Below are 25,534 nucleotides of genomic sequence, written 5' to 3' on the forward strand. Positions count from 1 at the left end.
AATTTGTACTTATTAGCAGTAATTTTTTTTTAATATGTAAAGATTGGTAAATTTCTTGACTATTTGAAAATGCTTTCTGCAGGCAGCTTTATTCTGTGGAAACTGTGAGAAGAGTTCTGTGGCTTTTCCCGACCACGTGCGGCCTGCCTGTCTCTCGTGTACCTTCTCTTCTTAGGCTTCATCATTTTAAGCTTGTTAGCAACTTTATCAGCCTAGGATTGTGGGGAATAATAAGAAATGACTGAAACCGAAGCTGTGTAGAATGTTTTGTGAAATGCTAGTTGTTTTTCTTACTTATTCTTTTCGGTTATGATAGTGATGTCTAATTACTGAAGAATATTTGGAAAATCCATAATTAAAAAATGGGGGGGAGAAACCCTTATAGGTGATTAACTGAAGGTTACCTACCACTGTTGATAATGGTTTGAGTGGCTGGTTGTCATTCTTTCTCCTTTGTATTTCTTAACTTGCTTGAGTGAAGTTCTTCATAATGTTCCTTCTTGTTTTCCCTCCACTTAATGTGGCTCTGTATTTTTTCATACCACTAAAATTGTTTATACATGGAAGTTGTAATGACTGCACAGTGGGTTTCATTATACCAGTTGCCATATTTGGCTTTTACACCATTTTCCTTTTTTGCTGTTGTTGGTATATGATGAACTTTTTTCCCCTCAAATTTCTGATGATTTCTTAGCATTTACTCCTAGAAATAAAGTTACTGGGTCAGAGTGTGTCACTGCTTCTATCTGTCCAAAGATCATTGGTTATAAAAATGTTCTGGTTTATAATGATTTTGAAAAAAGTATGTTTCTTAATACTCAGTTTTGAAAAATTCTAATGTCACCCAAGACCATTTCCCCTTGTATGTATTTACATATATTTGTTGGTAGGTCATTGATGTGCATATGTGTATGTGAATTTGTGAGAGCATTTTTAAGTTGTGGAAATAGTTTATCATGCTGCCTTCTGGAAAGGTTTTACAATTTAAACTGCTATCAGCTGTATATTAGAATATCTTTCCTTCTGGCTCACTTTTTATAAAAGTTTAAGACATGATAATAGTCAAATTAGTTTCAAAACAGCTGTTTTGTCTCATAATTTTAAATATATTAAAAATGTATGAAAAAGAACATAGTGTGCAGTCTTTACTATTGAGGATGGTACATTTAATTGTAACCTGAGATTGCAGGATAGGTCTAGCTTTGCACACTTTCCCTTCCTCCTGCCCCTTTAAATAAACAGTAGATCTTTAACTTTTGACCATATCAAGAGTATATGTTTGAATTTGATAATTCTCTATTTAGTTCAATTCCAGTTTTTAGTATTTAAATAACTCTTAAGAATATTCTTATCCATGTGTCTTGGGACCCCTAGTACTTGAGGATTGTTGCTGAGTCAGGGAATGTCAAGTGTGCATCAGAAAGCCAGACAGATACACCTCTTGCTCCTGAGTTTACGGATTAGCTCTTGTGTGTACCTGCGGTCTTTGTTTGTAATGGAGAATTACAACATCCTAGCTGTTTATGCTGGCTCTTAGACTAATGATGACTTTGGCAAATTAACCTGTATTCCTTGATGTCCCTTGTGTAAAACAGAGGTCTCAGACAGAATGCTTAAGTTCCTTCCATTCCTAAAAGTGTGTTGATGTTGAAGGAGGTGAAAATTTAAAAGTAGGGGAAATGTAAGAGGTAAAGTATAGATAAAAGGAGCTACTGTGTATTTAGTTTACAGGGCCTAAAACTAAACTGAAAAAAAAATTGCCATTTTTCCAAGTCAAGTTAATAGATGATTTTAGGTTTAAATAGGTTCCTTTAAGTATATATTCAAATGAGAAGCCTACAGAGTTGAAAATTCTAAGGATCCACTTTATGTTGTAAAAGCTATTCCAACATATATTCAAATAAAATTTTTGTTGGACGGCCCTTCATGAGATGGAACTGCCATTTCAGTGATTTGCATTTTTCGTGTTCTTTAGTATTTTTACCTCTTCATTAAAACCGGCCCTCATGGTATCAGGATGACAGGATTCCAGAATGCACTTTGTTTACTCTCTGTATAAAGTATGGGTTTATTTGGAAGGGTTTGTGGATTAGGTAAAATTTGACTAGCAGTATATGTAGCACCTGGAAACCATTAGGTCAATGAATGGACTGGTCAGAACCAGGAACTTGCCCTCTTTAAGGTTTTGATAGTAAAGAAATGTCCTCATACTCTAGATATTTTTGTACTTTGTTTTTCTTATAAAAGGACATCTTTTTTGTATGGAAGTTCAAATTTCACAAGGAGCTTGAAAGGAAAAATATTACAAGAGGACAAAGTAGTAGAAGTTAGAAGCAATAGCATGAAAAGTTTCAAAATGTAAAACATTAGCAGTATTGGTATTGCTACAGTCTATGGGGTTGCAAAAGAGCTGGACACAACTGAGCAATGGAGCACGCGCGCACACATTGGTGTTGCATCGGGAGGCTGTGGAGCGGTGACCAGTGGTGGGCTGGAAACTCACTGCTCATCCCACTGAAGCGGTCTGTGAAGGAGAGAGGGGTGGACCTCTGCTCCCCAGCATTGGGCTCCCAGCTGTCAGTGCCATGCCTGGTAGGCTGTGCTGCTGGCAGGGGCAGCACCCCTGGGTGATGGTGCGTTGGTCCCCACGTCTGTTTAACACTCTGGTTTCTTTGATAGTATGTGATGTACTTGGAGGCCATGGAATGAAACATATATATGGAAAAGCTGTTCTCAGAAAGATTTATTTTAAACTTTTTATTATTTAAAAAATTTTTTGGCTGTGCCATGTGGCATCTTAGTTCTCTGACCAAGGATCAAACCCATGCCCCCTTGCACTGGAAGCATGGAGTCTTAGCACTGGACTGCAAGAGAAGTTCCTAGAAAGATGTTTTGAGTATAATCATTTGTAAACTTTATCCAACCTATGTTATATTTGTCAAAGGTTCTGGTTGGTCGAGATTTTATTATACTTTTATGTTGATATATGTGTTCCTTGCTTAAAGTCATATTCTGTAAGTTCTTCCTGTTTAATAACTAATGGCTAATACTTTTTAGTGCTTCCTATATGTCAGTCACTGGTTTTTAAACCATGTATTATCTCGTTTAAAGTTTCTGTTTGCAGTTGAGAGACGAGTTAGGCGCCACATGAGTAACTTCCCGGGCTGGTAGGTAATGAAGCCTGCATGTCAGCCATGCTGACTCCAAAGTCTGTGCCTTTGACCGTCCACTGTACTGTGCCTTCCTGATGTCTGAAACGTGTACAGAATGTTTCTCTGATACAAATTTCAATGTATGTGTGTGTGTTTTTTTTTAGATTCTTGGATCTCCCAGTCAGCATCCTTTCCCCGTAATCAGAAACAGCCAGGGGTGGATTCTTTATCACCAGTGGCCTCGCTTCCTAAACAGATTTTCCAGCCTTCTGCCCAACAGCAACCCACTAAACCAGTTAAAGTCACTTGTGCAAACTGCAAAAAACCTCTGCAGAAGGGACAGACAGCTTATCAGCGAAAAGGATCAGCTCACCTCTTCTGTTCTACCACCTGCCTTTCTTCCTTCTCTCACAAGCCTGCTCCAAAGAAACTTTGTGTTATGTGTAAAAAGTAAGGTTTACCTTTCAGCATATTTCCATGTGGTTGAATATTCGTGATATAAAATTTGAGAAAAATTGTTTTAGAGGTGAATCACCGTGTTTTGAAAATGCATAAGCTAAGCCAGACTAAAATTTGTAGAGCATTAGAGTGTTCTCTGTCAAGCTGAGGTGGTTTAGGAATAAGAGCCTCCTACTTGGATGGGCTTTGGGGTTGATTTACATCCTCGATCCCTGTAATTAATTTTATCTGTGATCTCCATTGGACTTCTTGAGTTTGTAAAAAATACATACATGCTTATTTACATTACTAATTATAAGAATTTAGTTCTAGCCCGAAAAAATTCTTAAGCAATTTATGTGTGACTAGTTTTGTATTAAAATAGGTCAAAATTTAGAGTACTTTCATGTTAAGATCGTTTAAAATTGGCAGAACTTTGGTTATTGTATGCATTTATTTATGTTTGTCTTAAATGTTAGGTCATTTTTTAATACTTACCTTTTGATGACTCAGGTACCAATTTTTTGACAGCCTTGTAGTGAATCCTCTCCTGCTGTTTCTACGTCTGGCCTCACTAGTTAAAAATGAGATGAATATGGCATATTCTGTACAAGGTCAAGCAGGTGGATTTTCTGTACCATCTCTTGAGCAGCCCATGTTTGTGAAGATGTTTTAGATCTTAGAAATTTGAAAAGGGCTGAGTGCTCTGTGTAAGTTTAGTAAATTCAAATATTGGTGCAATTGTTATACATTTTTTGGTTGCTTTACAGTAATAGGCTTGCATGCAGTAGTGTAAGACCTGAAAATTCAGAATTAAAGGAAAATTTCGAAAGTCATCAATGTGGTTGTTTCTTAACATTTTTAGTTGTAGTTGAGAGCTGTACAGAATGAATGGTCAGTTGGGTTGTTCTGGGTTATGGGATGTATTTAAATTCACTTTTGCTCTCTAAAAGGATGTTGTATTCCTGTGACCTAGATATCTCATGCTTTCTGCTTACCTGGAGAGGAAAATTGCATAGGTATCATAATTTATACCTCAGTAAATTAGGCCTTGACATTAAACTCCACATTTATAAAAAAACTTTTTTTTTAAAGTGTTTCCAGTGTCTGAAAGCCTTGTTAAGGAGCTTGAAGATGAATTGAGTGGTGGCTGGGGTTTAATAGTACTACTTCTCAAGCTTCTGTGTTCATATTTTTATGAACCAAGAGTTTTTACATAGTAAAGGTGATGTAATGAATCTAAAAATGGTTCCAATTTATGGAAGTTAAAAATGTCACTTACTTTTTTTGTATTTGATTTATTTTTAAGTGGAGCTTGACTTTGCTGCTTTTCAGAGATATAACTACAATGAAAGGAACCATTGTTGCTCAAGTGGACTCAAGTGAATCCTTCCAGGAGTTCTGTAGCACATCTTGTCTGTCTCTCTATGAAGACAAACAGAATCCTACTAAAGGAGCTCTGAATAAATCAAGATGTACAATTTGTGGTAAACTAACAGAGGTTTGTATTTCTGTGCTTTATCACTTAGTTCTGATTAATAGGAATATTTATGACTTTAACTGTTAATGATACATCATCAGTGTGTGTTTCCTTAAAAGTGAGGGTATATGAAATCTGTCTTATAACTATCCCTTTATGCAGTTATAAAAAAATTGAAATATAGCATCAGTTGACTTTTTCCTTGATGTTGGGAGCACTCACAGACAAAACCATAGTGTTTAAATGGTGCTAAGCTTCAAACAAGAGGCAACAATCTTGTCTAAGCAGTGAAATAAGTGGTGGGGATATTTTGGAGGATTTCATTAAAAATATATTATGGTTTTGGCATTTTATGAAATAAAAAGAAATCTGTGTATCCATCCTTATTTGGATTATTTATAATAGTTCTCCCTATTTTGTATAGCAATGTACTTTATTTATATTTCCGTTTGGATTTAGCTAAAGATTTCCAATCTGTTTTAGAAGTTTTATATTACCTAGACTGGGTTGCTTCCTATCACTTATAGAGACCTCTAGAGAAGCTTGTATTATGATCCTGGTGGTCCTCCCTGCTTCCTGCCATATGTGTATTCCGTGTGTTTATTAAAAAAAAGTTTAAAAATGAAATGCACTTTGTTTTGCCCTTTTCTTAAACAAGCCTTACATAGAAAAATAGAGGCATTTTCTTTTTGTTGGAGCACCTTGTGACTTAAGCTACATGTTGTGTATTAATTTGTGTTTTAAAATTTTGCTTGTTGTTTTTCTTTTAGATTCGCCATGAAGTTAGCTTTAAAAACATGACTCATAAGCTGTGCAGTGACCATTGCTTTAACAGATACAGGATGGCTAATGGCCTTATAATGAACTGCTGTGAGCAGTGCGGCGAGTACCTGCCCAGCAAAGGAGCTGGGAACAATGTCCTGGTCGTTGATGGTCAGCAGAAGAGGTTTTGCTGTCAGAGTTGTGTCAGTGAATACAAGCAGGTAACACCACTGGTTTGAGTGTGTTTTTAAATTGCTGTAATAGTTTTACTCTTAACAGCATTTAGTAGCCAGATTTATCTTGGGATCTCATTTAGTTCCATTATTGTCTTAACATCTTAGAGATAACCTTATCTCAGATAAATGTGGAAATATATGTAGATGGTTGGAAATAAGGTTGTGATTTTACCATAGGTAAATGCTTACCACAGTGATTCTTGTTTTGAATTTTTTTTTGGGTGGAGAGGGGTCACAAATACGATTTTTCAGATTGTTAATGCTTAGGAATGATTATCTTATTTGTAATATTAATTTGAAATTTAAGATGTTTTTGATCTAGTTTATTTTTTAATGATTTCAAAAGTCAGAAGTTGGCCCCATTTCTTTCTTCTGTTGGTTCCTACTTACTCTTTATACATATAAATTTTTAATAGTATTTTCTTTTCTGTTCTTTCTGAAAAATTAAGGAAATAATTTGTTCTTAGTTTCTCTTTTTTCCCTGTACAAAAGGGAGCATACGGTTATGTGCTTTTACTAGTACATTTGTATCTTGGACGCATCCCCTGTCAATATATTCCTTATTCTTCTTTTTTTCATGGCTTAGTTTTTAGGTATTTTGTGAGCTGGTTGTTAACCCATTGTTAAAAATTAAGTTTGAGAAACTTATAAATTCCATTTGTATTAATCTGCTAGGACTGCCATAACAAAATACTGAGGGGTTCAGACAGCCAAGAATTTTCTTTCTCACAGTTCTGGAGGCTTAAAGATCAAGGTGCCCTTCCAGGGTGACTTTGGTGAGGCCACTCTGCCAGACTTGTAGGGAGCCTTCTCTCTGTGTCCTCATGTGGTCTTTCCTCTGTGCTCAGGAGAAAGAGTGTCCTGTAGGACTTGGTTTAGTCTTGACTGCCTCCCTAAAGCCCCTGCTCCAGATACAGTCTCATTGGGAGTAAGGGCTTAAAGATAATGTATTTGGGGTGGAGGGAGACACAGAGTATTGAAAACAAAGAAAATAAATACTTAAAACTTAGAAATTCCTAATTATTTTATTATATTTTAATGTTATCTGTGCTCTTGAAGTTATTTCCATGACTGTATTTGTGTGGTGGCAATATCTTACTTAATGGAGTGCATCCATGTCTCCCTTGCTGACTTCATGTTCATTTTATGCTGGTGCTGTGTGGATTATGGTGTTTCCTCTCACCTCCCAAGAGCCAGTGGTCACTAGTATACAAGACAATTACTTTGCTGTGGATGGTATTGCGTTATCTCCATTGTTTTGCTGCTACAGATAACCAATGGTGAATAACCTGGCACAGGCACAGCTCAGAGATGTTTGGGTTCAGTTCCAGACCACTGCAGTAGATTGATTGACTGACTGAAAGTTGCTCAGTAGTGTCCGATTCTTTGTGAACCCAGGGACTGTATAGTTCATAGAATTCTTCAGGCCACAATACTGGAGTGGGTAGCTTCTCCCTTCTCCAGGGGTTTTCCCAACCCAGGGATCGAACCCAGATCTCCCATGTGGCAGGCAGCAGAACGAATATTAAAGTGAGGCTTAGACTACTAAGTGTGCAAATAGCATCAATGTCTAAAATAATATACATACCTTAGTTAAAAATACTGACCATCATCTGAGCCTTATTTTTCTATAGGATCATTAAAGTTATGTAATAATTATTCTGTAAGCTGGGCGTTGGCACTAGGACAGAGCAGACAGGCATTTGTAAAGTTGGATGAGGTTGTTTTAAGTCACGAAATAGGTAATTAAGAATCAGCTTTTTCAGGTTGCTTGTTGACCTTTCAGTCTGGGAGCCTTTCTTTATATCTTTTTATATGGACCTAGAATCTATTAGACAGAGTGAAGTGAGTCAGAAAGAAAGATAAATATTGTATTCTAATGCACATATATGGAATCTAGAAAAATGGTTCTGAAGAATTTATTTGCAGGGCAGCCTTGGAGAAACAGACATAGAGAATAGACTTACGGACATGGGGAGAAGGAAGGAGATGGTGAGATGTGTGGAAAGAGTAACATGGAAGCTTACATTACCATATGGAAAATAGATGGCCAATGGGAATTTGCTGTATGGCTCAGGAAACTCAAACAGGGGCTCTGTATCAACCTAGAGGGGTGGGATGGGGAGGGAAATGGGAGGGAGGTTCAAAAGGGAGGGGATGTATATATACCTATGGTTGATTCATGTTGAGGTTTGACAGAAAACAACAAAATTCTGTAAAGCAATTATCCTTCAAAAAAAAAAAATAAAGCCTTTTAAAATCTTCTTTTAGGTAGGTAGCCATCCAGGCTTCCTGAAGGAGGTTCGAGATCACACACCAGACTCTTTCCTCACGCAGCCTGAGGTAAGTGGGAGTGTGGCCTGGCCATGGCCTCCACATGACACATGCTGCTACTGCCTTATTGTGTGTCTGAGAATCATGTCCATTTGGAAGCATATTAACATTTCTGAACTTAAAATCTGTTATGATGATGATCATTTTATCTCTTCAGACAAACAAACTTTGATTTCACTAAATATTATGTGTGTTTTCTTGTGATGTATTCTATTGATTTTAGGTATTTATGTTATTAAAAATTAGTTTAAGATACAGATTTTTAACTCATAGTCCTTGACCACAGTGAGCATTTAAATGTAGAATATAAAAGTCCTTCTCTTGGACCTACCTGAAAGAGGGGGAAAAACCCCTTTCTTTCAAAAACTGTTTCCAAATCTATATTTGTTAAACTGCATGAGTAAATTAGTATTTGAATAATAAATGTATACAATTAACAGTAATTAAGATTGTAGTACAGCGATCAAAATAAGACATTTTTAATACTGCTGTTTGGTTCATCTATAGACTTTATTCAAAATTTGTTCATTAATGTCTGTTATAACAAATTGGAAAAAAGATTTATATAACATCTAATCCAGAGTCATAAGCCATTATTTAAAGAAACCTTTTTTTCAGTTTCTCCCTCTCTCCTCCTGAGACCCTAGTTCCAGGTGTGCTAGACTTCCTGCTCCTGCCCCTGGTCGCAGTGGCTCATTCATTATTTATTGAGGTTTTTTAAGTCTTGTTTTCCTTCTTGCTTCCTACTAGAGACTTTCTATTGTATCTTTGGTTTTACTGGTTTTACTCAGTTGTTTCTAACCAACTGTTAGTTCCGTGTGGTGTAGATTTTGGCTTGGCCTTTGTGTCATCTCTAGAGGTTCTGTCTGGGTCTTTTTTATGTCCTCTATTTCTGACCTCATTATGTTCATGTTCCTCCATGGGTTTCTTGAGTATATCAGCATATTTATCATAGTGGCTCTTGTAATAGCTTTGGCTACTTATTTCATATGTCCTTTTTATATAAAATTTCTATGTTTTACAGAGTTATACAGTTGGCCCTTTATATCCACAGGTTCTGCATCTAATGGATTCAATTGACTGAAAATGTGTTGGGGGTAGGGGTGTGGCAAAAAATTCCAGGAACTTCCGAAAATCACAAGTTAAATTTGCTGCACACTGTAAGCTGTTTACATAGCATTTACATTGTTTTAGTTATTATACGTAATTGAGGGAGATGTGCATACTATACCATTTTATATAAGGGACTTCTGAACTGGTCCCTGGTCTGTCTGGTCCCAAGGTCTTTTGTGACCTTGATATTTCTGAGTGCTGCACGACAGGTGGTGAAGTGCCCTTGAGTTAGGTTTGTCTGCTGTTTTCTCAGGATCACACTGAGGTGGTGCATGGTGGGCACGAATACCTAGGCAGCAGTACACATCCTTGTGCAGCGTCAAACCAGCAGGCACGTGATGTCTGCTGTCCGCTGTTGTGCATTGGCTTGGCTCACTCGGTCAAGGGGGTGCTGTCCCATTTCTCCAGGGCAGTTGCTGTTTTTCCCTCCATATATAAGTTATTTTGAGGGGATGTATTTTATACTATGGAAATACCATGTTGCTCAGCAAACTTCTCACTATTTTTAGCATCTGTTGTCAATTAGAAAAATTCTAAAAATTGCAAAACTAGTATATATGTATTGAAAGAAAAATTGTAAGCTATACAATAGTGAAGAAAAGTCAAGCATGATGGTGTGTAAATTTTTTAGATCTTTATTTTTCTGCACAAACATCTTTCAACATGAAGGAAGAATTTCAGGGTTTTTTTTGAATGAATGAAGTACAAGGTTTGTTTGAATTTATCTCTTAATCTTCACTTAATATAGAAATTAGTATAATATCATGTCATTGTTGACAGTTTACCACTGCCTCTCCTCCACAGATTTAGTTCTTCACTATTCTTATGCTTTGGACTCCTTTGGTAACACGGTTAGATGGATTCTCAGAATGCTGTTAGATGCATAAAATATCTATGATTACAAATAGGACCAGTTATTCAAAATATAGTTTTAAAAGTATTAAATGAAATGTGATTTATGCACGTGGTATTAATGCATTAAGTAGTAAGGTGTAGTGTTTAATAACTATAATGTTTTTTGAGGTTGACATCTGTGATACATTGATACACCTGCCAATATAGATAAAAAGTTGGGAATTTTTATTTTTGACAAAGTCACATGTTCTGCTAACTAGTGTGGTTTATTGCCTCTAATGGAAATAAAAAACAGAGCTGCATGTCGGTCAGTTGGATGTTAATGAATTTGAAGGGGTATGTTTTTCCATGTGGTGTTGTGGACAGAAGTTAGCTTTCAGTTGTTTCTGGACGTGGCCAGGAGTTGGTTTTGTGCAGCCACACACATGCCCATTTCCTGGGTTAGATTCGCAGTTACAAGTCCATCCAACCTTTATTGCTTGAGCACCTACCACTGCTGTCCACTCGCTTGGTTAAAAAAGTAATAAATGAGATATTTTGCTTACATAGTAAAGGAAAAAATAGGGGAAAGTTTTGGAATCATGTGATGGATTTTTATATTCATGTGGAGTTGGTTAATAAGGCACTTTTTTTCAGTGAGTAGACTGGAAATGAGTCCATTTGCCACAAATAGCCCATTGTTTTTATCTTTTACACCAGTGCTGTTTCAATCAGATCTTCTTCATACTTTTTTTTTTTTATTTTTACTGAATTTATAAGTAGGTTTCCCCCATGCCTGAATGGGGAGTGTAATAATTGTGAATTTGTTTCACTTAATTTTGTTCCTTAAACCACTCAGTGCATATTTATAGAAGCATGAAGTTTAAATATGATTATGTTGCTTGTTTACATAGGAAGCAGAGAAAACGCGGCATGGCAGTGTATGTCTTTTTTGATAATACTCTCCCGTTGCTGCTGCTGCTAAGTTGCTTCAGTCATGTCCTACTGTGTGCGACCCCATAGACGGCAGCCCACCAGGCTCCCCCGTCCCTGGGACTCTCCAGGCAAGAACACTGGAGTGGGTTGCCATTTCCTTCTCCAATGCATGCAAGTGAAAAGTGAAAGTGAAGTCGCTCAGTCGTGTCCGACTCTTTGCGACCCCATGGACTGCAGCCTACCAGGCTCCTCCATCCATGGAATTTTCCAGGCAAGAGTACTGGAGTGGGGTGCCATTACCTTCTCCACTCTCCCATTAGGTGGGCCCTTTCAGGGTTGAAATAGTGGCAAATGTAAAGGTGGCTGTTACAGTGTTCTCAGTATTGATGATTCTGTCTTTCTCAGTGTCTTCACATAAAACTGTTTCTTAGTGGGGACCAGTTGCTTAGCTTCTTGTTTACTTGACCCAAGTTAATTGATCTACTTTTTTTTGGTATGTCTTAAAAGTTACTAATGATTGATATTTAGCCATTCTGACAGTGAACTCATTGTCAACTTGAAGGATATTTCTGATAAGTTAAAACATGTAATGTAGGTTAGAGTGGATGATTGAGCCTTGGTTATGTTGGTAAGACAGTTCTTCCTAGGAGCTGCCTTGTGGAGGTCTCATGTCCACTGCTGAGAGCCACTTTGCTTTTCTCTGTGTAGATCTGTGACACAATGGCAGGTGTCTGATATTTTTAGTATTCCCTATATGTGCTGTGGTGCCACATTTTAAACATTCTTTTCTTTTTTCTTTGTCTTACTGATTTTTTTTTCTTCCTATATAAAATATAAATTATTAGGCTCCAGGAAAACATATTTCGTTCCAAACAAAAAACCAGCCTTTTCCTTTGTTGTCCTGTAACCTTGGGAGAATCATAATTAGACTTAACAGTTATTAAGCAGTTATTAACAGACTTAGCAGTTATTCTTACTTTTTTTCCATGTTAGCATTCTTTTGCTGTTGATAAGTTTTTCGGTTTTTTGTTTTTTTGTTTGTTTTTTTTTTGAGCCTTTCAGAGATTGAATAAGGAGATGAGTTGGTTTCCACTTTGAGAAGTAATGTTTATGGCTTCCTTTAGGTGTTGTTTGAGTAAATAAGGAACCAATATGAATATGACATGCATTCCTGGAATGTAAATAGCTGTTTTCTCATAACTTTTCCATTTGTTGTATGCTGAGGAAGTTTTTCTTTTTTTATCAGTGTGGTTGTTTTTGCCTAATGTTTTTACCTTCAGTTTATTATTTTGTTTTCTCAAATCCTGTGGCATTTGTGAAATTTATCCATGCAGTTTGCTCATTTTTTGTTACTTTTGGCCTGATTGTCGTTTTCCCCTGACATCTCTTATTCATTTGTCCATGCAATGTCCTGAGGCCTTCTTACATCATCATATTGTACTGTGTGGTGTTGGGTGCGAAGATAAGGGAAACAATCTAAACATCATGTGGAAGGACGGATGCTCAAGTCCCTTCCATGCGATGAGCTTGTGTCTGCAAATGCAGAGGACTGAAAAGATGATTACTTTGCGTTGTGAAATGTGACGTTTGATGGAACTGATTATGATAATTCTGTTACCACTCAGAAAAAAAACATCAAATAAAAGTTGCACTTAAAGGTTTGCCTTTAGTTTTGTTTGACTTCAGGGTGATTCTTGTATACAGACACACCAGCCTCTGGGTGTGTTGTTGGAGACTGTGCAGTGATGCTGCTTTTGTCCAGTAGATTCCAGAGTGGGCCTCCTGTGCCTTCCCTTGAACTTCACTGTCTCCTTGTTCTCTCAGCTATACAGGGTTGGCAGTATTTATGTTTGGCACAATTGACTTTATTATTACCTATCGACTTAATTATTAACTTTAATAACCAAAAATAATTTTGAATGAAGTTTTTAATTAAAAAATGTAAATGTTTCTGTGTTTTATGTTGGTTGAATGAGGTTTTAAATGTAGTAGAAGCGTGGTAAATCAGTTTTAAGGGAAGTATCAGAGTGCTTGAAATAGCAGCAGCTCAATGGAAAAAGTATTTAACATCTTCAAATTATTCCTTTGAAGGACTGTAGTTGTTTGATTATTAGGATTCATTAATTTCTTCTACCATAAGACGAGGAAGTATGTCGTCATGGTGAACAGATAAACCTTAGATTTTTTGCCTTAGATTTTCAGTTTCTGTTTACTTACGTGTAATGATTTGGTTTAACTTAATAGGGAAAACCACTATTTTTGAAGGAGACTTAGCTTAGATCATACTTTTGTTTGACCCTAATATAGCTGCATTGCAGTAAACTCAGCCTCAGATGAAGACTTTTGACCCACTAAGCCTGATTAGAGATGAACAAAATTGTTTTACAGAGAGAAAAAGTATAATGAAAAATACTTTTCTAGTTAAATTCTTAATTTTCTTTTTGTTTCAAATTTTAGAAATATGGAAAACTGACCACTTGTACTGGTTGCCGAACACAGTGCAGGTTTTTTGATATGACTCAGTGTATAGGTCCTAATGGGTATATGGAGCCATATTGTTCAACTGCTTGCATGAACAGTCACAAGACAAAATATGCAAAATCACAAAGTAAGTTTCAGGTATTTGGAAAGTTTAAGAACTTTAATAACATTAATAATTTCTTAACTATTTCTTCTCTTTTTATGCTCATTTTAAACCACATAAATGGTTTATTTTTATCATCACACTAAACTTTGTTAATGTAAAAAATTTTTAATGGTTTTGATAATTTAGTTTTTAAATTATTGGTGGAGTTTGTCCATGCCTGTGTTCTTAGTTAAAATTGTTTTTCCATTTAAACATTATCTAAAACTGAGATTGTTTCATGTATCTGTGTTTGTTTTGGAGACATGGTATCAGACTCTTTTATGACAGTATTTTTTTAAGGTTCAATTAATCTCTAATTAATAAAATAATAATATATAGAAAGTTTCATTAGTAGACTAGTCTGAGAGGTCAGTTAAGATTTTTAGGAAAAACCTTGGCTATTTCATAAAAAATCTGATATATACTTTTTCTCTCTTAGGTTTGGGAATTATTTGCCATTTTTGTAAGCGGAACTCTTTACCTCAGTATCAAGCCACAATGCCTGATGGAAAGTTGTATAACTTTTGCAATTCCAGTTGTGTGGCTAAATTCCAGGTTTGTTTTTTATTTTGCTTAATGCTTCTGATAAAATATAGGTAGAAAATGAACACTGTGACATGACTTCATCTGTATTTAACATGCTAAGTTTTACATGATATTGTTGACGGTCAGATTGGAGGGTGGAGATTCTGGGCTAGAGCAGGTGTGACTTTACCAGTGATCTACTTAGTGTGGGTACTCAAATTGGCTTCTTAACTGTTATTTGTCATACTGATCTTGAAGGAAAATATATTTTAGTTATCAACCTTTAAAACAAAAGGGTAGGTGGTCTAGCCAGCAAAATCGAGTTCATTTGGGAATAGCCAATCAGGAGGCACCACAGACAAGTCTGGAGAACAAAGGAGGGTTAGGGTTGCCTTGGGGGTGGTTTTGAGCCCAAGTTACCTAGAGGCTGGAGAAGGCAATGGCACCCCACTCCAGTACTCTTGCTTGGAAAATCCCATGGGCGGAAGAGCCTGGTAGGCTGTAGTCCATGGGGTCGCTAAGAGTCAGACACGACTGAGCGACTTCACTTTCACTTTTCACTTTCATGCATTGGAGAAGGAAATGGCAACCCACTCCAGTGTTCTTGCCTGGAGAATCCCAGGGACGGGGGAGCCTGGTGGGCTGCCGTCTGTGGGGTCACACAGAGTCGGACACGACTGAAGTGACTTAGCCATACCTGGAGGCTGGTGAGAATCTGAGTTGTTGCTGGCCATGGAGACAGTCTCCCTCCTGTTGGGGTCTGTGGGGTGAGCTGACCAGGCTTCTTGGCTCTGTTTTTCAGTGAGATTTTTCTTGATTCACTTTCACACAGTTTCATTGTGCTCAGTGCCTGCTGTGCAGTGTGTTCTTAATAGGATGGTTTGAGTAACATCTGACTCTTAAGGGGAAGGTTCTATTTTGTTCTAAGTGGATGGAAAAGTAGGATGTGAAGAGGTACCTGGAATAACACTCAAGTTTGGCCTTGGAGTACAAAACAAAGACTAATAGAGTTTTATCTAGAGAATATGCTGATCATAGCAAACACCCCTTTTCCAAAAACCCAAGAGTTGCCTGTACACATGGACATCACCAGATGGTCAGTACTGAAATTAGATTGATTATATTCATTGCAGCTTAAGATAGAGAAGCTCTATACAGTCAGCAAAAACAAGATCTGGAGCTGACTGGAGCTCAGATCATGAGCTCCTTATTGCAAAATTCAGGCTCAGATTGAAGAAAGTAGGGAAAACCACTAGACCATTCAGGCATGGCCTAAATTAAATCCCTTATGATTATACAGTTTAAGTGACAAATAGACTGAAGGGATTAGATCTGATGGAGTGCCTGAAGAACTATGGATGGAGGTTTGTAACATTGTACAGTCAGGCACTGTACATTCAAAAGAAAAATAAATGTAAGAAGGTAAAGTTGTCTGAGGAAGCCTTATACAAATAGCTGATGAAAGAAGAGAAGAGAAAGGTATATCTTTCTGAACTCGAGTTCCAAAGAATAGCGAGGAGAAATTAGAAGGCCTTCTTAAGTGAACATGCAAAGAAATAGAGGAAAACAATAGAATGGGAAAGACTAAAATCTCTCCAAGAAAATTGGTGACATCAAGGGAATGTTCCATGCAAAGATGGGCATGATAAATGACAGGAAGAGTAAAGACCTAACAGAAGCAAAAGAGATTAAGAAGAGTTGGCAAGGATACACAGAACTATACAAAAAAGGTCTTAATGACCTGGATAACCATGATGTGTAACTCACCTTGAGTCAGACATCCTGGAGTTTGAAGTCAAGTGGGCCTTAGGAAGCGTCACTGCGAACAAAGCTAGTGGAGGTGATGGAATTCCAGGTGAGCTATTTCAAATCCTAAAATATGATGCTGTTCAAGTGCTGCACTCAGTATGCCAGCAAATCTGGAAAACTCAGCAGTGACCACAGGACTGGAAGGGGTAAATTTTCATGTCAGTCTCAAAGAAAGGCAATGCCAAAGGATATTCAAACTACCATACAGTTGTGCTCATCTCACATGCTACCAAAGTAATGCTCAAAATTCTCTAAGCCAGGTTTCAACAGTACGTGAACCGTGAACTTCCAGATGTTCAAGCTGGATTTAGAAAAGGCAGAGGAACCAGGGATCAAATTGCCAACATCCACTAGATCATAGAAAAAGAAGGGAGTTAAAAGAAAAACTTACTTCTGCTTCATTGACTATGTTAAAGCCTTTGACTGTGTGGATCACAACAAACTGTAGAAAATTCTTAAAGACATGGGACACTCATATTTGCTTATCTCACTTCAACCTGTAAATCCTTTTAACTTTTTAAAGTGTAATGAAACTGAAATTCCTGGTTATCCATTCATTGTTGTTCAGTCACTCAGTCATGTCCGACTCTTTGTGACCCCATGGACTGCAGCACGCTAGGCTTCCCTGTCCTTCACCATCTCACAGTTTGCTGAAACTCATGTCCATTGAGTCAGTGATGCCAGCGAACCATCCTGTCCTCTGTTGTCCCCTTCTACAAATCTTTTCCTCCCCAACATTGCATGTAAAAAACATCGAGAAAAATTATGAAAAGACTATTTTCACGGATGCACTTGGAATGAAAATGATTGCAGTATCAGCTGTTACAGGCAGAGTTGGGAATTACGTTCTTCTGTATTTTGTTACTGGTTCAGGACTTGGAGCGACCTCACTATTTATTATTTGTTTATATTTTCTTAAAGAAAAAATCACAGTTGAACTTTATATTTTTTTCTTTTTTCATCTTTAATAGAAATTGTGTGGTAAAAAATGAAATTCAGTTTCATCAAACTAAACTTAGTATACTAGTATTTTTAAAGACAAAATTCAAAAATGTCATTTTATATGTTGAGATAAGAACTTAAAGATGTGCATTATTTTCTGGATGTAGTTGGTACTCGATGGTTGTCATAAATAAAACTTGTAAAACCACCTCAGACTTGGTGTCTCTTGTGCTCTGTTTTAGGCTCTCAGCATGCAGTCGTCTCCCAACGGCCAGTTTGTAGCACCAAGTGATATTCAATTGAAGTGCAACTATTGCAAAAACTCTTTCTGTTCAAAGCCAGAAATCTTGGAATGGGAGGCAAGTCATGTTTTATTATGCATGCTGTCTTCTGCTACAGTAAAAGTCTAGTATAGTAATCATGGCATTTTCATTTGAGCAACTATTTCCTAGTGAATAAAGATTCATTTTCAGATTTAGCGAAGATTGGATTATTTGCCTTTTTTTTTTTTTTAATGTGGAAATAGCACCAGGAAAGGACCTGTTTCTTTTTAAGTCAAAGAGCACACTGAAGTCATACTCCACATTGTGTTCATGGTAGTGTAAGGAGTCTTTGCTTGGCCACATACCTACAGCGTCTTCTGTGTGGAGTGTTCCTTTTCCCACCTTTCTCCCCACCCTGTGTTTATAAGCATTGTCTGTGAACTGTAGGATCTTATACTGCCTTAGGTTTATGTTGTCATGTAACATTTTATAGTTGTGTTTTATCAAAGAATCCAAATATGAATTTTTTTTCCCTTTCTTAACCACCCTTGTCTTCACCGGTGTATTAATTTACTTTGCCATATCTTTTCGCCAAAGCAGAAACTCTGAGCATTAATGTTTGTTTTGGAAAGGGGCAGTAAGGAGTGGATGGAGGGAGGCAGAGTGGGAGGGACAGGGTGGCCCGGGCTAGACGCAGCTTCTTGAGCTGTGTTCACCTGCGGTCATTCTTTCATGTTTTCGAGGGCATGGAGTGTGTGATAAGATGGTCACAAGATGTAGTGCTAAGAGCCACTGACCTTGAGCCAGACCTTACTAGTGGCTCTTGGCTTGTCCCCGGTGTCTTAGTCTCAGGCAGAAGGTGGTCCCCAGAATGGGACCACGTGATTTCTGAAGTACTTTGGAAATCCGAGGTTGCATTATTTAGCCCCTAAAATTTTTTTTGTTTTGCTATTTTGTTTGATGCTGTCTTAAGGGCATTTAAATTGGTCATTCTTTGAGACTGTTATTGGCACCAGTGATGGTTTTCAGTGACTGTTCCCCTCTTTAAATCACAGCAGGAAGGATATTAGGCCTGTAGGAGGGAGTGAAGGGGTGCTGAAGAAGGAGGGGAGGGTGCATAGCATAGCACACACAGGAGCCAAGGGCCCTGCACACACGGGGCCTGGCGACCTGGGTGAGCAGGGTCCCCACAGCAGCCCCAGGCTAGTGCTGCCCACTCTGTGTTCCCAGCTGTGGGTCTTTATACAAGGCTGAGTGAGCCTGTCCTACAGGCCTCTTGCTTCTTGTCCCACGGTTGACAGTGAGGCTTCTGGGAGGGCTTATCCCCTGTGGGGCAGCTCGTCTCACTCCTGGGGTGTTTCTAAAACCTTGGCCTTTGTCCCCTTGGTCTTCATATAGTGCTGTGAGTGTCAGGCAGATGGTTTGGACCTCGTCTCTGTGCTCTGTAGTAAGAGAGGGAAGGCTGCCGCCCTGGACATGTTACCTTACCCCTGCTCAGCTGGCTACTTGTGAAGTCACTCTGGCTCTGGTGGGTTTGGGGACAGGAGACACAACTCTGTGATTATTAACCTGCTCCACTCAAGGGAACCAGCTTAGACTGGGCACATACCGTGCAGTGGCCCCTACTAGGGCTGTTACTGTTAATGCTGTGGCAGGAATGTGACTGAGCCTACTTGACTGTACTCCACAAAGAGTACTTCTTTTTGAGTGAAAATCATATTATTGTCCTAGTTCTTATGTTTTTGTAGCTTACCCATGTTGTACCTTCCTTTGTTTTCCCATTTCTCCAGCTCTGTTAGCAACACTGGACTGCCACCTTTTCTTAGTGATACTTGCACTTTTATTCTTTGAGTAATTTTAGGGTAGTTAATGGTATTGAATTTTGTGGAGCTATGTCTAAATACAGCAGTGAATTAGTTAAAGTAGGTGTCTGTGGCCTATTACAGGAAATGTATCACTAAGGATTGTAACATTAAGTAGGTAATGATTTAACTTTGTTTCTGTAAAAGTGGCTTGTTTATTTCTTAAACTTGTTCTTGAGGTGGTTGTCATATACTTACCAAGGTTCCCATTGTGCATTTAGAACAAAGTTCATCAATTCTGCAGCAAAACTTGTTCAGATGACTATAAGAAGCTGCATTGCATAGTTACATATTGCGAATACTGTCAAGAGGAGAAGACTCTTCATGAAACAGTAAATTTCTCTGGCGTTAAGAGACCTTTCTGTAGTGAAGGCAAGTGTATATACAGTGTTGTTCATAACTTTCATTAATATTTAATGTTAATTTTTTGCCAAAATATTTTTGAACTTTATCACTAAATATGTTCAGAGTAGTGGTATAATTTTAGTATAGCTGAACAAAAAAATTGTTTGCTTTTCTACTGTTACTAATACTATAGATAGATAGATTGCTCGATCTCTGGGCCTCACAGTATTTGATCTCTAAGAATTTGATAACATGTTTTTCCATTACAAGGAAGCTTTGAGGGTGAAAGAAAAGAAAAGCATTGCCACACCAGGTCATTTCTAAACAGGCAAATAGTGATCTGAAAGTTGATTTTCCAGGTGGATTAGTTACTGTCCACTGGCTCCATTCCCTGCCCAGTTGACTGCTGGTTTGCAGAGGTACTCCCTGTATCAGTGCGGGCATCACCATAGCTGGAAAAGACCTCCAGGTTTTCAGTCTGGGAGGCCAGGGAGATGCTGGCCCTGGTTACAGTACATCCGGAAATCCTCTTTCAATGTATAGTTTTTGCTGCTCTGGTGCCAGGCGGCAGGTTATAGAGATGAACTCCGTTTCTCATTCTGATTCTCCAGAGATAGGAATCAGGATTGTAGCTATGGGCTTTGGACTCTTTATTTATTATATGTGGCTCTCCCTTCAATTCTTTGGCCCCAGGCACTGGACTCTGCTTTTCTACCTGCTGTCCTCATCTGTTATTTCCCAGTTTTTTTTTTCCCCTTCTTCCTGGATCCTCTTTTTCTATCGATATCTTCTGCTGGTTAGAGGCGAGAGCAAGGTTGGGAGATCCTAAATGCAGTAGAGTGACAGCAGTATCAGAAGACTCTTAGTCCATCATCAGGCATCTTCAACACAGGAGGCCATGACTCCAGGCGGCGCTGCCTACAGCAGGCATTCCTGCACATTTGGGTCCAGCCCCCTGGAGAAGAGCAGTCACGATTACTGTGAAGATTGTAGCTTAATGAAAAGTAACATATGCTTCATTGAAAAGAATGACTAAATTAATTTAGCTCTTCTACCTGAATTTTTGTGCAGTGGCAGTCTCAGTGATTCACAAGTCGGAACATGTCCTTGTCAAGGGCTTGCACACACATTAATGGTCTTGTACCATTTGGATTATGTAGATTTTATGGAAATGACGGACAATTAGCAACAAATAGATAACTGACATTGAAGAACATAATTTTCAGTTAGAGGAACTTATAGCTTTGGGCAATAAAAGGTTAAAGGGGATGTGTATTTTTTTCTGTTTAATAATATATTTTGTGCTTTCTCTTAACTACACCTAGTTCTCTGCTGGAACCTGTCAGAAATAACAAAACATGTAATACCTGGTACTACCATCAAAAGCTAGTTAGAAAGATAAAGCTAATAAAGGTAAAATATTAAACATGTTTTAAAATATTGTTCACAGTAATAGAAAAGAAGTCTTAAGGATGGTTCATAAGTAATGGCCTAGTAAATTACATAGTAAACAGCTGCCATTCTTATTAAAGAGTGGGTAGGATTTCATAAATACAACAGCAGAAGTTTTCATTCTTAGGTGCACATCATGAGTAGAAGTGTGAAGGTTATTTAATCCTTATAAAGATACAGGGAGTAAATAAGATTTAAATATAAGTTAAAATAATGCATTTATATAGTAGGTAAAGGAAGTGTTTTAATAAAAGAATACAGTAACACTGCTCTTTTGGGCAAGTCATTAAACCAGTTTTACTTCCCTGAAGGTCCTTTAGGGTGACAGACACTTCTAAGGTTAGAGACTTGAGCTAAAATGCCTATTGAGTTGAATGTCTGCTCAGTGCCTCTCAACAGTCTCCATGTTTCAGTTCTCTAAATGCCCATTTGTGCTGTGTTGATAACACTCAAGCAGGATTATATTTGCACAGAGCAGGTATAACAGTTCTGAGTCATTACCAGATTTGAAAGCCTTACTACATTAATTATTTGAACCTGCATGATATTCTAAATCTAATATTCCATGCTCTGTTCCACTGTTCACAGGCTGGTGTTGATCACACTAGATTTCGCAGTTCTGATCAGGAGAAAAAGAGGACTTTATGTGTGAATTTATAAACACTTTTCTAAAGCCAGTGATCTATTTGACATGTCAACTCTTTCTTACCTTAAAAATCAGTTTTTGTTTTAATACTAAAACCTTATATTTTTCAGGCTGCAAACTGTTGTACAAACAGGACTTTGCAAGGCGTTTAGGACTGAGGTGCGTGACTTGCAATTACTGCTCTCAGCTGTGTAAGAAGGGGGCGACAAGGGAGCTGGATGGTGTGGTGAGGGACTTCTGCAGCGAGGAGTGCTGCCGCCGCTTCCAGGACTGGTACTACAAGGCAAGTACCCCTGCCGGCCTCACTCCAGGCCTTGAGGCATCACTCCCTCAGCAGGGTGTCTTTGCAGTAGGGTCGTTTAACAACATTGTTTTAGATACTCAGGATGTGTTTTAAAATATTACTCTCCCCCTCCTCCCTTCCCCTTTAATTATGAATCTTTGAAGAATTTCAAGTGGAAAGGACGCTATGGATGAATAGAGACTAGAAACATTTATCTTGAAATTGTGAATACATATGTAAATGTCTTAGAAATATCTACTTTTAAAAAAGTAGAAGAGAAGCCCCTTTTGGTCCATTGCTTTGATTTCTTTTTCAGTAAGAAAATGAGTATAAATTTGGGCTTTATTTAGTCAAATAAAAACTTTTATTACCTAATGAAAACCATGTTAGTGCTAAAGCTTTGCTTTGAATACAGTTCTAAAGCACTTAAGGCCAGATGTCATTGTAACCTCAGATTTGTGAAATACTGCTAAAGAAACCAACAATAAAATTGTTGAAACATGTACAGTAATTTAGTCTCTTAATGAAAGCTACTAGTGGTAAAGTGACAGTACTTAAGAGAATTGTAGGAATTCTCCATGTAGGTCTTGAATATATAGCTTGACATAGTAACAAGCATCTGTTAAATAGAAAGAGAAAAGTTATACTTTACAAGTTGTCATAGGCGAAGATTTTGTTGCAGTTTTAAAGTTAGTCACTATTTTACTGTTGTTTCTATTTTTTAAGCCTTAGAATTAAGGTTCAGATTTTAGAAACACACAGGATAAGTACTAACTCACTTGAACACACATGCCTTTCCGTCTGAAGCAGCACCTTGTTACGGATGAGACGTCACTCAGAAGATGTTACTTCAGTGACTTTAAATGCTCAGTTTCAGTTTAGCACACACAAGTACACCTTTTCTTACATCATGTAGAGGTTTTAAAAATCAGTTTTTGATCATTTGAAAACAGTGAAGGTGTTTAATGGCACAAATGTGGAAACTCCATTTTATTCTTACTGTCACCTTTTTCATCATCTGTTTTATTGTTTGAGACAGAAGTTCCCATGTGGTACTAAGTATTTCCCTGTCATTATTTTATTATACAGATTTCTGCTGAATTGTGTAATTGTGAATTCAAAACTTCGATTTTAAAAAATATGTTAGAGGATATTGCTTTCTCTTCAGAGCACATGAACTGTATTTCTCTGTGGCTTCTTTCTTTGATTTGATTCTTTCTGTTCTCTTTTATATTATCTATAATTAAAATATAGAAATCCTTTGGTTTCCTTTTTTCTTTTTTGGGAAGCAAAGAAGTATTCTTTGACAGAAGACCAAGTTATTCTAGATGTCGTCTATTTAAAGGATAATTGTAGCTCATGTTTTTATGTGCTTAATAATGAAATTTCAGTGAGGCAGTACATTTCAGAAAGTTGAATAATTAATTAGTGACAATTATGTTTAATGTCAGTATTCTATACATTAAACATTTTAATTATTTCTTGCTTTTTTCCAGCATATCTTTGTATTTCTTGCTTTTTTCCAGCATATCTTTGTATAATGTATGACATAGCATTATTATAAACTGTGCTAATTGGAGGAGTAAAAGTACTTGATAAAAGTTTGTGAGGCATGCAGCAGTGATGATTTTAATGTAATCAGTAGGATTACAACCTACCAGATGAGGAGACTGTTGCCCCTCCTGATGAATCATTGTGCCCCTGTGGAGGCAGCCGGTACTGATTCAGAGTCGCTGCCTGTGAGTTTTCCCTCAGCCATCTATGTTTTCTGCACTTACCATGAGTCCGTTTTATTCACTGTTACTGTCATGTGGTCTTGGAAAATGTGTTAAATTGAGTCCCAACCAAATTACATTTTCTTGAACCTCTCTCCCTTTCCACTTTTTAAATTTAAGAACTCAAAATTTTAGATTTTAGTTCATTAAACAATGTGACCAATAATCCATAAAAAGTGCCTCATTAGGGAGTGTTTACTAACGAGAGCAGGTAGCCCGGCAGAGCGCACACACCTAGTTTCCACCTTTTCTCATCTTCCTTCTTTGGTTTGGGAGATGACCTAGAATGTAAATGGCTTTACATTTTTGTCTAAGTATTTGATACTATATTTAAAATTTTTCTGCCTATGTTTGTTTAGCTAGACAAGACATTTTGAATAATCTGTGCAGGTCTAAGTACTGTCTCATCTAAATTAGAATACAAAGACCATTGAAATCATGCAGCCAGGAAATGGTAAGAGTAAAATTAATGTTTCTTCTTCTCCCAGATAACTCTTTAGAAGGAAGTAGGTTTTACTTTTCCTCAAAGTTATTGTTTCCAGGCATAATGTGAAACCAGGTGAGAGGATAGTTCTTTTCATTCCTGTAAGTTTTACATTTTTTTGGAGAAAAAGGATTTAGTATTGTAATAAAATGATAGCTAGGTAGGTGTTTGATATACAGCGAAGATAACTCAAAAGGCCCATGGTTTCCCAAGAATGCTTTCCTAGTACTCTCTTTAATAGAACTAAGGAGCTTTTCTGAAACTTTCTTCAAATTACAGGTTTTTAGTACAGGTTTTGATTTGTTTTAAAAACCAGTAGGGAAGGGTGACAGTGTTAAATTCTTTAGCAAATGCCCTAATGGTTGAGTAGTGGAACTTTGAGCTGTAGTCAGATTAATACTTAGATTTTAATAAGCCTTAGTTACGAAAGGATGACTGAATGAAGAATATTTCGGGTTTCTGTGTTTTTCTTTTTTATCTATAAACTGCTAAAAATATTGATTTTAAAAATTACTCATTTTTTGACATTAGATTTAGAAAGGAAGTGCCTAATATTCTTGCTTTTAATGTGCCTTTGGGTATAACTGACGAATTCTTAACACTTTAATGCTTTGCATAGTACCCGGTGCCCAGTCTTTTATTTCTGCATTCTTTTTTAAAATAAATGACTATAAAATCCTCTATTTCCGTTCCATTCATGGTTCCCCCTTAGAAAATCAGGTGTGGTTGGTGAAGTAGGGAACAAGAGGGTGGAAGGTTTCAAGGATGTGGGTGCATCAGTCCAAACTGTCCACGACAGGTCACGGGCTTTGTGAGTGTAGTATCTGTCCAGTGGCCTTCCCTGGCTTACTGAAGAGGGGCTCTTAGATTAGTTTCGAGGGTGGATTAACATTTTTGAATTAATAATTTAGTTTCTGCCTATTATTTAGATGGCTTGAAACAGTAACTTTTTTTTCCCCTAAAAGTAATACACAATCCTTGATTTTCTACAGTGACGGGCAAGCCATGAAGTGAATGATGATGCAATATTTGTTAAAGCAGAAACATGTCATACTTCAGTTCTTATGCTGTAGACATGTTAAGCTTTCCTAAGAGTTCCATCTCATGAGTGGGAGGCAGTGGTGTTGGTGTTGGTAAGGAATGATGGTCTTTCACAAGGTTTTCTATTGATGCGGATTCCACACAGTTCGGAGAAGGCAATGGCACCCGACTCCAGTACTCTTGCCTGGAAAATCCC

The 25,534-nt window shown here is 37.5% G+C and overlaps 1 protein-coding gene across 8 annotated transcripts in view; it reads left to right on the top strand.

Moving 5' to 3' along the window:
* Window positions 1-25,534, top strand: part of ZMYM2 (zinc finger MYM-type containing 2) — a 64,392-nt gene that overhangs the window by 21,800 nt on the left and 17,058 nt on the right. For 7 of the 8 annotated variants that reach the window (XM_025262795.3, XM_025262799.2, XM_025262792.2 and 4 more), the window contains 9 exons: window positions 3,317-3,602; window positions 4,926-5,091; window positions 5,841-6,053; window positions 8,340-8,411; window positions 13,743-13,893; window positions 14,351-14,466; window positions 17,430-17,546; window positions 19,534-19,684; window positions 21,866-22,038. In XM_025262795.3, the coding sequence (XP_025118580.1) occupies window positions 3,317-3,602; window positions 4,926-5,091; window positions 5,841-6,053; window positions 8,340-8,411; window positions 13,743-13,893; window positions 14,351-14,466; window positions 17,430-17,546; window positions 19,534-19,684; window positions 21,866-22,038 (1,445 nt within the window). Of the gene's footprint in view, window positions 1-82; window positions 1,131-3,316; window positions 3,603-4,925; window positions 5,092-5,840; window positions 6,054-8,339; window positions 8,412-13,742; window positions 13,894-14,350; window positions 14,467-17,429; window positions 17,547-19,533; window positions 19,685-21,865; window positions 22,039-25,534 lie in introns of those variants that run through there. The other variant, XM_025262801.3, reaches the window with a different exon arrangement.

Source organism: Bubalus bubalis, chromosome 13 (assembly GCF_019923935.1).
Source record: "Bubalus bubalis isolate 160015118507 breed Murrah chromosome 13, NDDB_SH_1, whole genome shotgun sequence".
NCBI lineage: Eukaryota > Metazoa > Chordata > Mammalia > Artiodactyla > Bovidae > Bubalus > Bubalus bubalis.